The 14,243-nt window shown below is 42.4% G+C and overlaps 1 protein-coding gene across 13 annotated transcripts in view; it reads right to left on the bottom strand.

Annotated features, from left to right (window-relative positions):
• tgfb2 (transforming growth factor, beta 2) overlaps positions 1 to 14,243 on the bottom strand; it is an 86,587-nt gene that overhangs the window by 70,670 nt on the left and 1,674 nt on the right. For 10 of the 13 annotated variants that reach the window (XM_061819590.1, XM_061819591.1, XM_061819599.1 and 7 more), the window contains exons 3-4: positions 13,332 to 13,429; positions 13,070 to 13,262 (exon numbers count right to left, since the gene is read on the bottom strand). In XM_061819590.1, the coding sequence (XP_061675574.1) occupies positions 13,070 to 13,262; positions 13,332 to 13,429 (291 nt within the window). Of the gene's footprint in view, positions 1 to 98; positions 158 to 13,069; positions 13,263 to 13,331; positions 13,430 to 14,243 lie in introns of those variants that run through there. The other 3 variants (XM_061819594.1, XM_061819593.1, XM_061819602.1) reach the window with 3 other exon arrangements.

Raw genomic sequence — 14,243 nt, 5'->3', positions numbered from 1 at the left:
ACGAATACTGATAGGATCAGTAGGATGTGAGTGAGTGTCCTAACAATGGCACAAGGCAGAAAATAGTAGTTTTGCTGATAAAGAATTTAATGACTTACTGTGAAGAAAACAGGTATTTGAACAACCTGCTATATTGCAAGTTCTCCCACTTAGAAGAAATCATGGAGGGGCCTGGAATTTTTCTCGTAGGTGCATCTCCACTGTGAGAGAGATCTAAAAAGAAAAATCCAGAAATCACAATATATGATTTTTTAACGATTTATTTGCGTGATACAGCTGCAAATAAACATTTGAACACCTGTCTATCAGCTAGACCAAAGAGTTTTCCACAGACACCATAGACAAAATTATACAACTCCACACGGCTGGAAAGGGCTTCGGAGAAATTGCCAAACAGCTTGGTGAAAAAAGGTCCACTGGTGGAGCAAGCATTAGAAAATAGAAGAAGCTAAACATGACGGTCAATCTCAATCAGAGTGGAGCCCCATGCAAGATATCACTTTGTGGGGTCTCAATGATCCTTAGAAAGGTAAGAAATCAGCCCAGGACTACACGACAGGACTTGGTCAATGACCTGAAAAGAGCCGACCACCATTTCCAAGGTGACTGTTGGTAATTCACTCCGACGTCATGGTTTGAAATCATGCATGGCACATAAGGCTGCTTAAACCAGCACATGTCAAGGCCCGTCTTAAGTTTTCCAATGACCATTTGGATGATACAGAGGAGTCATGAGAGAAGGTTTTGTGGTCAGATGAGACCAAAATGGAACTTTTGGGTCATAATTCCAGTAACCGTGTTTGGAGGAAGATGAATGATGAGTTCCATCCCAACAACACCATCTCTACTGTGAAGCATGGGGGTGGTAGCATCATGCTTTGGGGGTGTTTTTCTGCACATGGGACAGGACGACTGCACTGTATTAAGGAGAGGATGACCGGGGCCATGTATTGTTAGATTTTGTGGAATAACCTCTTTCCCTCAGTCAGAGCATTCAAGATGGGTCGTGGCTGGGTCTTTCAACATGACAATGACCCAAAGCACACAGCCAGGAAAACCAAGGAGTGGCTCTGTAAGAAGCATAATCAAGGTTCTGGCGTGGCCTAGCCCATCTCCAGACCCAAACCCAATAGAAAATCTTTGGAGGGAGCTGAAACTCCATGTTTCACAGTGACAGCCCAGAAACCTGTCTGATCAAGAGAATATCTGTGTGGAGGAGTTGGCCAAAATCCCTCCTGGAGTGTGTGCAAACCTGGTGAACAACTCCAGGAATTATTTGACCTCTGTAATTGCAAACAAAGGCTACTGTACTAAACATTAACATTCGTTTTCTCAGGTGTTCAAATACTCATTTGCAACTTTATCAAACAAATAAATCGTTAAAAAAATCATACATTGTGATTTCTGGATTTTTATTTTTAGATTATCTCTCTCACAGTGGACATGCACCTATGATGACATTTTCAGACCCCTCCATGATTTCTAAGTGGGAGAACTTGCAATATAGGACGGTGTTCAAATACTTATTTTCTTCACTGTAATGGACAGCTCTGTTCATCCAGGAAGCCCTGGTGGTACACCTTCCCTTGGTCCAACACTGAAAACCACAAGCGCCCACCAAGTGTGTCCAACATGTCCTGTATTCTTGGTCTTGGATTGTGATCAGGCACTGATTTGCCATTCAGTTCTCTGTAGTCGCACCAAAGGCGGAGAGTGCCATAATTTTTCCAAGCACATACCACTGGTGAGGAGTACGGTAACCTTGAAGGTGTGATCCAGCCCCTGTTGAACAAATCCTGCAGGTACTCCTTCACTTCTTGATGAAGGGGTCTTGGGACGGACATGTAAGTCTTTTGCACTGGACTGGTGTTGTTGAGAGTAATATGCATCTTTAGCAATGGAATACAACCTATATCGTCACTGCCATATGCAAAGGCTTCACATTCCTCTCACAGCATTGTCTTAGCAGCATCTTGCTGGGCCTCAGGAAGATGGCTGAGAGGTCAACTGGTGGGCCCATTCCTTCAGTCTCTCAACTCTGGTGCCCTCTGGTTCTGCTCTGCTCAGTGTCTCTTTTTGATTGCTCTCCTTTAGCTGAAAGCCAGCTGAGTACACTGTCTTTACAGTTTCTAAATGTCTGAAGACTTTGTGTCGAGTCAGGTAAATGATATGATGAGTCGTGTTGGTGATGGGGACTGGTATGTATTTACCTTTTCTTTCAGGAATACGCACCAGAACCACACTGGTAAAGCACCAATTCTCTGGCACAAATTATCAATTGAATCATAAACTATATTAAGCATCATTGGCGCTGTCCCATTTTTAATTTTTGCAAGCATGATATGAAATCATCATATTGTTTTTATATTTTAGAAGTTTTACATTGTAGCAATTTGTAACGCACTGGGTTTGTCCAATAAAGTACATTACTGCTGGAACACATGTAGGACCTTGGAGCATTTTTTCATATAAAACTCCGGGGAAATGTGTTCAGTGATAATTGATGTTTAAATTATTGTATTATCATATCCATCCAACCATCAATTTTCTGTACCGTATATCCTCACTAGGGTCATGGGCGCATGCATGAGCGAGAGACGTTGTACATCCCGACGTTGTCACCACCAACCGCAGGGCATATGTAAACGAAGAACTATTTGCGACAGGCAATTTAGAATCTTTCATCAACCCACCACACGTTTTTGGGATGTGAGTTGAAACCATAGTACTCAGAGAAAACCCAAGTAGGCACGGGGAGAACATCCAAACTCCACATAGTCGGGGCTGGGATTCGGACCCTGGTTCTTAGAACTGTGAGGCAGATGTGCTGAACAGTCTTCCCCCATTCCACATGTACAGTATTGTTATTATCATCATCATGAGGGATATACAACCTGCGGCTTCACCATATATGTGTGAGACCTCCACATGCTTTAAACTGCCATGATAATTAATTTCATTGTGGTAAAGGAGTTGAGTCGAAAGGCAAAGTTCTCAATTTACTGGTCAATCTAAGTTCTTACCCTCACCTATAGTCACGCGACCGAAAGAACAAGATCGCAGATACATATGGCAGAAATGAGTTTCCTCCGGAGGGTTTACGGGCTCTCCCTTAGAGGTAGGACAAGAAGCTCTGTCATCTGGAGTGGGTCAGAGTTTAGCCGCTGCTCCTCTGCATTGGGAGGAGTCAGACGAGAAGGTTTGGGCTTCTGATTTGGATGCCTCCCGGATGCCGCCCTAGTGAGGTGTTCCACACACGTCCTACCAGAAAGAGACCCTGGGGATTGGCTGGCCTTGGAACGCCTCAGGATGCCCCCAGAAGAGCTGGATGAATTGGCTGGGGAAAGCCACGTCTGGGTGTCCTTGCTAGAGCTACTACCCCGACGACCTGACCTGGATAGGCCATAGAAGATGGATGGATCGGTGTACTCACTTTTGTTTTGACATTAATGCCTGTATTTTGAGGGAACAATACATTTAGATTTATATAAGCTGCACACTGGCTACTTCTCATTGTCTCAAAGTAATTTCATCAGTTGTCCCATTTAAAAATATAATTAAATATCTACAGAAATATGAGGACTGTATATACATTTTTTAAGATACTGTAATTTTAACTCATTACAACAATGGAAGAAAATTTGTAATTAAATGATGATTGCTTATATTTTTTTCAAATATGACCCCATAGCGCTACCTCATGGTGGAAGATATAAGTTTGTCTGAGAATTTGAAAAGGTTAGACTCATACACTTTCAAAGCCATAAAATAACAAATGACTTGAACAATTTTTGACTTTTTTATGTAACATTCACTTGTCTATTTTTTCATGTGATCTAAATTGTGCACATTTGCCGTTAGGTCAAAATGATGTTTTCCACATGATGTATACATACATACTGTGTAATCTAACAAACGTTTTATTATATATTTATTCATATTTGTACAGAACAAACAAGGTTAATTGTAAAAAAAAATGCTCGTCTGAGCCAATTATTTTTTTAAAAGACGAAACATCCAAGGGTCATCTTGATGCTTTAATCCAAAATCTAAAAAAAAAAAAAATCAATATGTAACCAAATATAATTTGTTGTATTGATTTGAGAATGTAATTGGAATCATGATACGACATTTTAACCAGGCTCACTAGTAATTGCAACTGACGTTTCCAAATTGGTTTTCTCAACGCTATCAATGAATTGAAATGATTCTAATACGCTTTAGGTTATCAATCAACCCAACGTGAGATGCTGTTTAACAGGTTAAAACTATTATCGAAACAAGGATCATACAAACATTCCAACTGTTCACTAGACTTTTCACAATCAAAAACCAGTCATTGCAGGTCAGCAAGTGATAAAAAAAAATAGAATGTTAGAGTTTAAGAAAATCAGTTCAAATGGTTCCTGATCATCTTGCAATCAATTGTGTTTTTTAGGTTAGCGATGAAGTCACTGTTTGACCAGGCAGGTTGGGACAGAGTGGAGATGGTAACAGAGGCGTCACCAGGTCCCGTGACCTTGGCCATTTGCATTAACACACCAGGATAAAAGGCAGGATACCAGAACGGGACCCCAGAGTGTTGCAATGATAAACGCATATCCAGCACAGTGCAGACAGCCAGACTAGCCACACTCCATCTGTTGATAACACCTTGTGCAAATATTTCCCCGTTTGCAACGACACCGCAGGCCATAAATGTGAAACTCAAATAAAATGAAGACTCAGCAAAAATGCTGATGTCACATCTACACATCAGTCAGAAGAGTTGCCTACAGGTGTTCATTGTGTATTGCTGGATCAATTCATTTTTGTAATTTATTTATCCATTATGAGTTAATTCAAACCACCTCAGACACTATAACTATATTATTAATTAATCATGTACCATATTTTATTGTGCCTTTGTTACTGCATTTGCTTTTCTATACATTGCATTTTTTTGTTTGGGATTTAAACTAACTCCCTTACACCAACGTACTTTGTTTTGTACTTCACCTACATTACTAAAACTTACTAAATTCATAATCAGTTCCTGTTATGTTATAGGCCAACTAATGTAATGCTGTAATAAAAAACATGCCCGTATCTCTAAATGTATGACTTGACTTTCAATCAGCTGTTAAGCTGCTTGCTAAACAATTTTTTTTATTAACTTTCAAATACCTACATTTTCCTCATGGCATTCAACTAAAATCCAAATAAAATATTTAGAATAAGGATAAAACAGTTGGGGCACTTTCCTTACTATACTTTCAAAAGTAAATCTTATACAGATCATGTATTAAGTAATTAATGTACATGTTAAGAGATCAGGAAGTGATGTCATTTTGATCCTTTCGGTTGAAAGATGTTTCCTTCTGGTGTACATAAAATTTGAGATTCAATGAAGAAAAAAGTTCATCATGAAAACAAGGACAGCAAAAACTGGATACAGCAAGCGACAAGAAATACTGAATTGTTGCTTCAGAGGGAATTAATCATGAGCAAAGTAAATAAACCACACCAATACATTGCAATCTTAGTAGGCAAAATACCTTTTCATTAAACCACTATTGTATAAAAGTAATATTTATAGAGGTTACACAACATTAAAATATCTTGTACACTAAATGGTCTCAAATGATCACTGAATTTTGCAGTTAAAACCAACTAAGAAGTGAAACTGGTCGATCATCCAACAGAAAATATTCAATCTATCCTCTTGCATGTTTTTGTTCGTTTTCAAGACATGCCTTTCTAATATCAAAAAGGGAGAATTTCTCAAACTTCTTGAAATCTCAAATTCTTTCTGGGCAATTGCCAATACGAGATGACAGAAACAAGTACAGCACTGGAGCTCCCAGAAGACAACACTTTTCCCTGTTGATTTATTGTCATCTGCTTGGATGTTACAGCCTGAACCAAATAAGAGTGAGACCGGATTAAGTCTCTTGAGTCCGCTCTTCTGGTGTCAATTGGAATCAATTCCATCTGCACCATTTGCTGTATGTGCCTTGGCCTCTTCTTTATCCCAGTCTTTCATAGTCGCTCCCATCATGTAGTCATCACTGAGGACACTCCAAGCTGGTTTCTCCACCACCTCAGTAGTCTACGTAGATGGACAGACGCAATTACCAATAGGTTTACCTATCTTTAAACAAATGAAACTAAAACAAGAACCCATTTTACTAACAGATTTTCCTAATGGCCATAGCTTACGTGTGAATGATTGACACACTTGATCTGTGTTGAGCGATATTTTGCGATGATCTGACTCCACAAACGTGTCTCTTTGTTGGCAGTGAGTTAAGCTAAACCGCAGTCCTAAAAGCCTTCGACGTGCACCGAGACACCAAGACAGAAGGAAGGATGTTTGAGGACACTATAAAGTAGTGATTGTCGTACTCGGTTGGGACTTACGCAGGTTCGGCACTAATTCAAGAATAATTATTGAGGGGAGCGTGTGACGTTACACAAAGAAAACGAGAGAAACAACTCGTAAATCAAGCCTCGCCTTATTTTCCTTCATACGGCGGTTCACAAATGGCTATACAGATACACATACGGATTCTGCACACAAGTGTGATAGGTAACACGAAAATTGGAAACTGTCAATGACGAATTCATCTTTGGGTTATATATTATATTATGTGGCTTCTCGGTCTTCCTCTGACTCCGGAAAGATCTCGCGCTAATATCAATGGTTTCTCCGTCGATATGCATGTAAATACCATTGAAATACCCCTTGCAGAAATAGTTGAAGCCCTTTCAACGATATTTCACTGTTACCTAAGAATGCGAGTGAGAAATCAGAAGGTAAATCGGACAGTTTCGCTCTAGTGTTTTCTTCCTGCGCCGCCATTTTTGCTAATTGTTTGTCTGAGGTTAGCACACGTGGGGTGACGTAACTTCAGGAGGCGTGGTTAAGTGCCCTGTACGGAGGGGTCAATTGGGCATTTTGTTGAAAGGGCTGTGTTAAAAAAAAAAAAAGCACATTGTTTCTAGGATTTAGCAAACCTTCGAATCACAAAAAGTAATAAGTTGTAATACTTTTTTTTTTTTTTTTTTATAACTGCTTCACATCTGTGTGGCATGGATTCAACCAACTCGTGGCACCCTTTCAGATGTTATTTCAGTCCAAGATTCCTGAATGACATTCCTCAATTCATTTACATTTCTTGGATTTGCTTCAGAAACAGCATTTGAATGTCTCCTCACAAATTCCCGATTGGATTAAGGACTGGGCTGCTCAGTCCATGAGATGAACTTGGTAAATGTATGATTTGTGTGATACAGCTGCAAATAAGTATTTGAACACTTGTCTATCAGCTAGAATTCTGACCCTCAAAGCCCCCTTAGTCCGCCTTTAAAAGTCCACCTCCACTCCATGTATTATTCCGAATCAGATCCACCTGTATGAGGTCGTTAGCTGCATAAAAACACCTATACACCCCATACTTACTATCATTAAGACTCAAACTTGCAACATGGCCAAGACAAAAGAGCTGTTCAAATACACCAGAGACAAAATTGTACAACCCCACACGGCCGGAAAGGGCTACGGAGAAATTGCCAAGCAGCTTGGTGAAAAAAGGTCCACTGTTGGAGCAATTATTAGAAAACGGAAGAAGCTAAACATGACGGTCAAGCTCAATCGCAGTGGAGTCCCATGCAAGATATCACCTTGTGGGATCTCAATGATCCTTAGAAAGCTGAGGAATTAGCCAAGGACTATACGACAGGACTTTGTCAATGACCTGAAAAGAGCTGGGACCACCGTTTCCAAGGTGACTGTTGGTAATACCCTAAGACGTCATGGTTTGAAATCTTGCATGGCACGGAAGGTTCCCATGCTTAAACCAGCTCATGTCAAGGCCCGTCTTAAGTTTTCCAATGACCATTTGGATGATACAGAGGAGTCATGGGAGAAGGTTTTGTGGTCAGATGAGACCAAAATGGAACTTTTTGGTCAGAATTCCACTAATCATGTTTGGAGGAAGACTAATGAGTTCCATCTCAAGAACACCATCCCTACTGTGAAGCATGGGGGTGGTAGCATCACGCTTTGGGTGTTTTTCTGCACATGGTACAGGGCGATTATTAAGGAGAGGATGGCCGAGATTTTGGGGCACAGCCTCTTTCCCTCAGTCAGAGCATTCAAGATGTGTTGTGGCTGGATCTTTTAACATGACAATGACCCAAAGCACACACCCAGGAAAACCAAGGAGTGGCTCTGTAAGAAGCATATCAAGGTTCTGGCGTGGCCTAGCCCATCTCCAGACCCAAACCGAATAGAAAATCTTTGGAGGGAGCTGAAACTCCATATTTCTCAGTGACAGCCCAGAAACCTGTCTGATCTAGAGAAGATCTGTGTGGAGGAGTGGGGCCAAAATCCCTCCTGCAGTGTGTGCAAAACCTGGTGAACAACTACAGGAAACGTTTGGTCTCTGTGATTGCAAAAAAAGGCTACTCTACCCAATATTAACATTGGTTTTCTCAGGTGTTCAAATACTTATTTGCAGCTGAATCACACTAATAAAACGCTAAAAAAAAAAAAAGAAAAAAAAAATCATACATTGTGATTTCTGGATTTTTATTTTTAGATTATCTCTTTCACAGTGGACATGCACTTTCGATGAAAATTTCAGACCCCTCCATGATTTCCAAGTGGGAGAACTTGCAATATAGCAGGGTGTTCAAATACTTATTTTCTTCACTGTAGCTGCAAAAGTTAATATTGAGCCCTGGTATCCATGGTTGTCTTTGGACAACTGTCAGGTGAACAATCTTCCCTATGATTGTGTCACCAACAGAAATAGAACATTTTAAAGGCCTTTGCGGGTATTTTGAGTTAAGTAGCTGATTAGAATGTGGCAACAGGTGCCTTCAAATATTGCAACTCCACATTCTAACTTTGAGGTATCAATTTGGGGTTATCAGTTGTAGTTATAGTCATAGTCGTTGTAATCATCAACATTAAAATAAGTCTGTGTGAAATTAATGTATACATGATACAAGTTTTACTTCTTGAATAGAATTAACGATTTTTAGTTTTGTACACCACAGAATGAATTTATCAGGGGAGTGGTTCTCCATGGCCAAGGGTGCATTTGCAGAGGTGGGGCTCGAAGGCGAGTGCCTGGTGGCCGGACACAGCCCGAAAGGGTATCATGGTTACCCCTTCCCATGAGCTCACCACTTGTGAGAGGGGACACAGGGGTCAGGTGCAATGAGAGGTGGGCGGTAGCCAAAAGCGGGGAGCTTGGCGATCCCTGACTACAGAGACTAGTTCTAGGGACATGAAATGTCACCTCTTTGGGAGGGGAGGAGCCCAATGTGGTACGTGAGGTTGAGAAGATCCTACTAGATATAGTTGGACTCGCTTCTTTGCACCGCTTGGGCTCTGGTACCAGTCTCTTGAAAGGGGTTAGACTCTGTTCCACTCTGGAGTTGCCTATGGTGAGAAGCGCCGAACAGATGCGGATATATGCATTGCACCCCACCCTGGCACCTGTACGTTGTGCTTCACCTGGAGGATGAGTTGGTCGCCTCCCTCCGCCTTCAGGTAAGGGGATGGGTCTGACTGTTGTTTGTGCCTATGCACTAAACAAGAGTTCAGAGTCCTTAGAGGCAGTGCTGGTGAGTGCTCCCTCTGGGGGCTCCATCATTCTGCTGGGGGACTTCAACGCCCACGTGGGGAATGACAATGAGAACTGGAAGGGTGTGATTGGGAAAACCCCCCTGATCAGAAACAGAGTGGTGATCTGTTACTTGTCCAGAACGAACACCATGTTCAGGCATAAGGGTGTCCACATGTGCACTTGGCACCTGGCCACCCTATGTTGCAGTTCGATGATCGATTTTGTGGTTGTGTCATCGGACTTGCGGACACATGTTGTGGACGTTTGGGTAACGAGAGGGGTGGAGTGGTCAACTGATCACCACCTGGTGGTGAGTTGGCTCTGATGGTGGGGGAAGATCCCGGTCCGACGTGGCAGACCCAAACATATTGTGAGGGTCTGCTGGGAATGGCTGGAAGATTCCCGTCAGAAGGAATTTCAACTCCCACCTCCGAAAGAACTTTGGTTATGCTCTGGGGGAGGCGGGATACATTGAATCAGAATGGAAGATGTTCTGCACTGCCACCGCTGACGGGGCCCACTGGAGCAGTGGCCGTAAGGTGGTTAGTAAATGTAGTGGCAGCTACCCTAAAACACTGTGGACATCAACAGTGCGGGATGCTCTCCAGCTGAAGAAAGAGTCTTATCGGGCATTTCTGGGCTATGGGACGCCAGAGGCAGCTGATAGGGTCAGGCTGGCCAAGCGGAATGCAGCTTCCCTGGTCACTGAGCCAATAGAGAATGACTTCCAGATGGCTTTGAGGAAATTCTGGTCCACCATCCAACATCTCAGGAGGGGAAAGCAGTGCACTGTCATCACTGTGTCTATATAGTGAGGATGGCGCACTGCTGACCTCAACTCGGGCTGTTGTGAGTCGGTGGGGAGAATACTTCGAAGACCTCAATTCCACAGAGATACATTCTCATAAAGAAGCAAAGTCTGGGTTCTGTGTTATATCTCTGGGGTTGAGGTCATCGAGGTGGTTAAATAGCTCTTTGATGGCAGGGCGCCGGGGGTGGATGAGATTCACCTTGAGTTCCTAATGGGTCTGAATGTTGTGGGGATGTCCTGGTTGACACTCTACAACATCGCATGGACATTGGGGACAGTGCCTCTAGATTGGCGGACTGCGGTGGTGGTCCCCCTTTTTAAGGAGGAGGACCGCTGGGTTTGTTCCAACTACAGGTTGGATCAAATGCCTCAGCTTCCCTGGTAAGGTCTATTCAGGGGTGCTGGAGAGGAGTGTACGTTGGGAAGTCGAATCTCAAATTCAGGAGGAGTAATGTGGTTTTCGTCCTGGCCATGGAACAGTGGACCAGCTCTACACCCTCAGCAGGATTCTCTAGGGTGCATGGGAGTTCACCTGACCAGTCTACATGTGTTTTGTGGACATGGAGAAGGCGTTTGACCATTTGCGTTGGGGAGTCCTGTGGGGTGCTATTCGGGAATATGGGGTAACGAACACCCTGATAGAGGCTTTTCGGTGTCTATTCGACTGGTGCCAGAGTTTGGTCTGCATTGCTGGCAATAAGTCGAACTCGTTTCCAGTGAGAGTTGGAATTCGCCAAGGCTGCCCCTTGTCACCTATTTTGTTTACTTCTATGGACAGAATTTCTAGGCGTAGCCCATGTGTAAAGGGTGTCCGGTTTGGTTACCTCAGCATTGCATCTCTGTTCTTTGCAGATTATGTGGTTCCGTTGGCTTCATCAAGCCATGATCTCCAACGCTCACTGCAGCGTATTGCAGCAGAGTGTGAAGTGGCTGTGATGAGACTCAGCAGAACCAAATGTGAGACAACACTCCTCAGTCGGACGAGGGTGGCAATTCTGCCTTCAGTGGAGGAGTTCAAGTATCTTTGGGACTTGTTCACAATTGAGGGAAGAATAGAGCGGGAGATCGACTGGGGGATCAGTGCAGGGTCTGTAGGGATGCCGACTTTGTATCGATCCGTTTTGGTAAGGAGCGAGCTCAGCCAAAAGGCAAAGCTCTCAATTCACCAGTTGATCGACGTTCTTACCTATGGTCACAGGTTGTGTGTCGTGACCGAAAGAACAAGATCCAGGATACAAATGGCAGAAATGACGTTAGGGTCGTCAGAGTGCTCAGGAGGTCAGACTGGGCCAAAGATTGACCTTTCAACAAGACAATGACCCTAAGCACACATGTGAAATAATGAAGGGGTCACTCAGAACAGTTGAACCATGACTGTTCTTGAATGGCCTAGCCAGAGCCATGACTTAAACCCTGTTGAGCATCACTAGAAAGGCCTGAAAATGGCTACCCATTGTCTTTCACCATACAACCTGACAGAACTGGAGAGGATCTGCAAGGAGGAATACCAGATCTCCAAATCCAGGTGTCAAAAACTTGTTCGATCATAACCAAAAAGATTCATGGCTCTATTAGCTCAGAAAGCCATTTCTACTAAATACTGAGCAAATGGTCGGAACACTAACGTGTGATATTTCAAAAATCATTTCAAATCTAAATTTTTTTGCCCGTCAATATGAATTGCTGTGTGTATTTTAATAAGGAAAAAATTAACTTAAATTATTTTAGGCTGCAATACAACCAAGTGTTGAAAAAATTAAGGGGATTTGAATACTTTCTGTACCCAGTGTCTACAAACAAAATTTTATATATATATATATATATATATATATATATATATATATATTATATTTTGTTTAACAAAGTATCTAGAATTTATTTTACGAGTCACTGATTGTGTGGTGTTACACAGGTCTGACTTTGGTGCGGGTAGCTTGGATCAATTCTTGTTCAGTGATGGTGTCGATATGTGCCCTGCAACTGACTGGTGACCATTTCAGCGTGTGGTCAACCTTTCGCCTGAAGTTAGCTGGGATAGGCTCCAGCACTTCTGCAAACCTTTTTGAGGATAAGCAGCTTGAAAAATGGATGGAGGGATGAATTTATTTTAATGGTGGACATATCAGGCTTAAAGTTTCTCATAGTATTGAGAGTGAGCTAATATCTATCAATTCATCCATCCATTTTCTGAGCCACTTATCCTCACAAGTGTCACGGAAGTGCTGGAGTCTATCCCAGCTATCAGCGGGCAGGAGGCAGGGTACACCCTGAACTGGGTGCCAACCAATTTCAGGGCACACACACAATTACACCTAGGGGCAAATTAGTGTTCAATTAATGTTGCATGTTTTTGGGATGTGGGAGGAAACCAGAGTGCCCGGAGAAAACCCACGCAGGCACTGGGAGCACATGCAAACTCCACACAGTCTTTTTGGTTATATGCAAACTCCACACAGGTGGGGCCGGGATTGAACCTACGAACTGTGAGGCCAACCTTTTACAGCTGTGCCACCGTGCCGCCTTGTATCGATTCAAGATGATAATTTCTTTCCATTCTTTTAGAAAAACATATAGGCTCTCAAGAAGTTCGTTTTTCTCAGGAGTTACAAGGAAAAAAAAAAAAAAACCCACTTACACTTAAGTCTTTTTCTGCCTTGACTGTCACACTGCTGCTGCCTTCCGTTTTCCTCAGCACATCAATGAAGTCCTTTTTGGAAACAGAAGAGAGTATTTTTGCCTTCCTCCTCTCTGAGCCACCAGCCTCCTTCACCTTGTTATCAACATTCTTCTGGTGCTTCCTCACCGCATTAAATAGTTGCACCACGCCTCTTTGTGGGAAAATAAACTGAATCAGTCTTCACGTTCACTTTCAATGTAAGAATACAAAAATAACACACCTAGTTGCAATTCTCTGCAGAGTTTTTTCTACCTCACGGTCCATGACAAGATTAGGTTTCACTCTGCACATCATCTCCCATGTTCGCTTCTTGTGAGTCTGGTGGACACAAAAATCAAGCACAATAATAGATTTGCAAAGTCTGGTCACATTACCAGTTCCATGGACCAAAATTGGCTCCTATTAAGGTAAGAAGTTTTATTTACAGATTATTGTGTTTCACTGTACAATGGTACCTCTAGGTACGAAATGAATCCATTCCGGGAGTTGTCTCATAACCTGAATTTTTCATAAGTGCATTTTACAAGTAAATAAAGTAATCCATTCCATGGGTAAAGATTGACGTCCCTCCTAGCCAATGGGATGCCAGGAAAAGGCTCCAGCGACAGCCCATACGAGAGCAGCTCTATAGCACCAAGATACAGATTGTTTACGTATGGTGGGATTTGGGGAATCCAGTGCCTATTTTTTCCTTTCGTTTCCTTAATTTCCTTCACAGCTAAAGAGAATTTTATTCTGAGGTGGTGTTTCGTAACCTGAATTTTCCGTTAGGAGAGACGTTCTTAAGTAGAGGTTCCACTGTATATTAGGGGTTGATGTGTATATTGTACATTTTTTAAATGAATACCAGGTTCTACGAGTATAAAGTACAGTGACTTCTTCTTTTCCTTTCAGCTCATCCAGTTAGGGATCGCCACAGCATGTCATCTTTTTCCATCTAAGCATATCTCCTGCATCTTACTCTCTAACACCAACTACCCTCATATGTCTTCCTTCACAAAATCCATCAACCCTATCTTTGGTCTTCCTCTCGCTCTCTTCCCTGGCAGCTATATCCTCACCACCATTCTACGAGGAATTTCTAATGCTCGATGACACTTTTTAAGAATTAAGATGCTCATAGATATTTCTA

Source organism: Syngnathoides biaculeatus, chromosome 5 (assembly GCF_019802595.1).
Source record: "Syngnathoides biaculeatus isolate LvHL_M chromosome 5, ASM1980259v1, whole genome shotgun sequence".
Taxonomy (NCBI): domain Eukaryota; kingdom Metazoa; phylum Chordata; class Actinopteri; order Syngnathiformes; family Syngnathidae; genus Syngnathoides; species Syngnathoides biaculeatus.
Note: the sequence above shows the minus strand (reverse complement) of the source record. Positions and strands in the feature narration are given on the sequence as shown.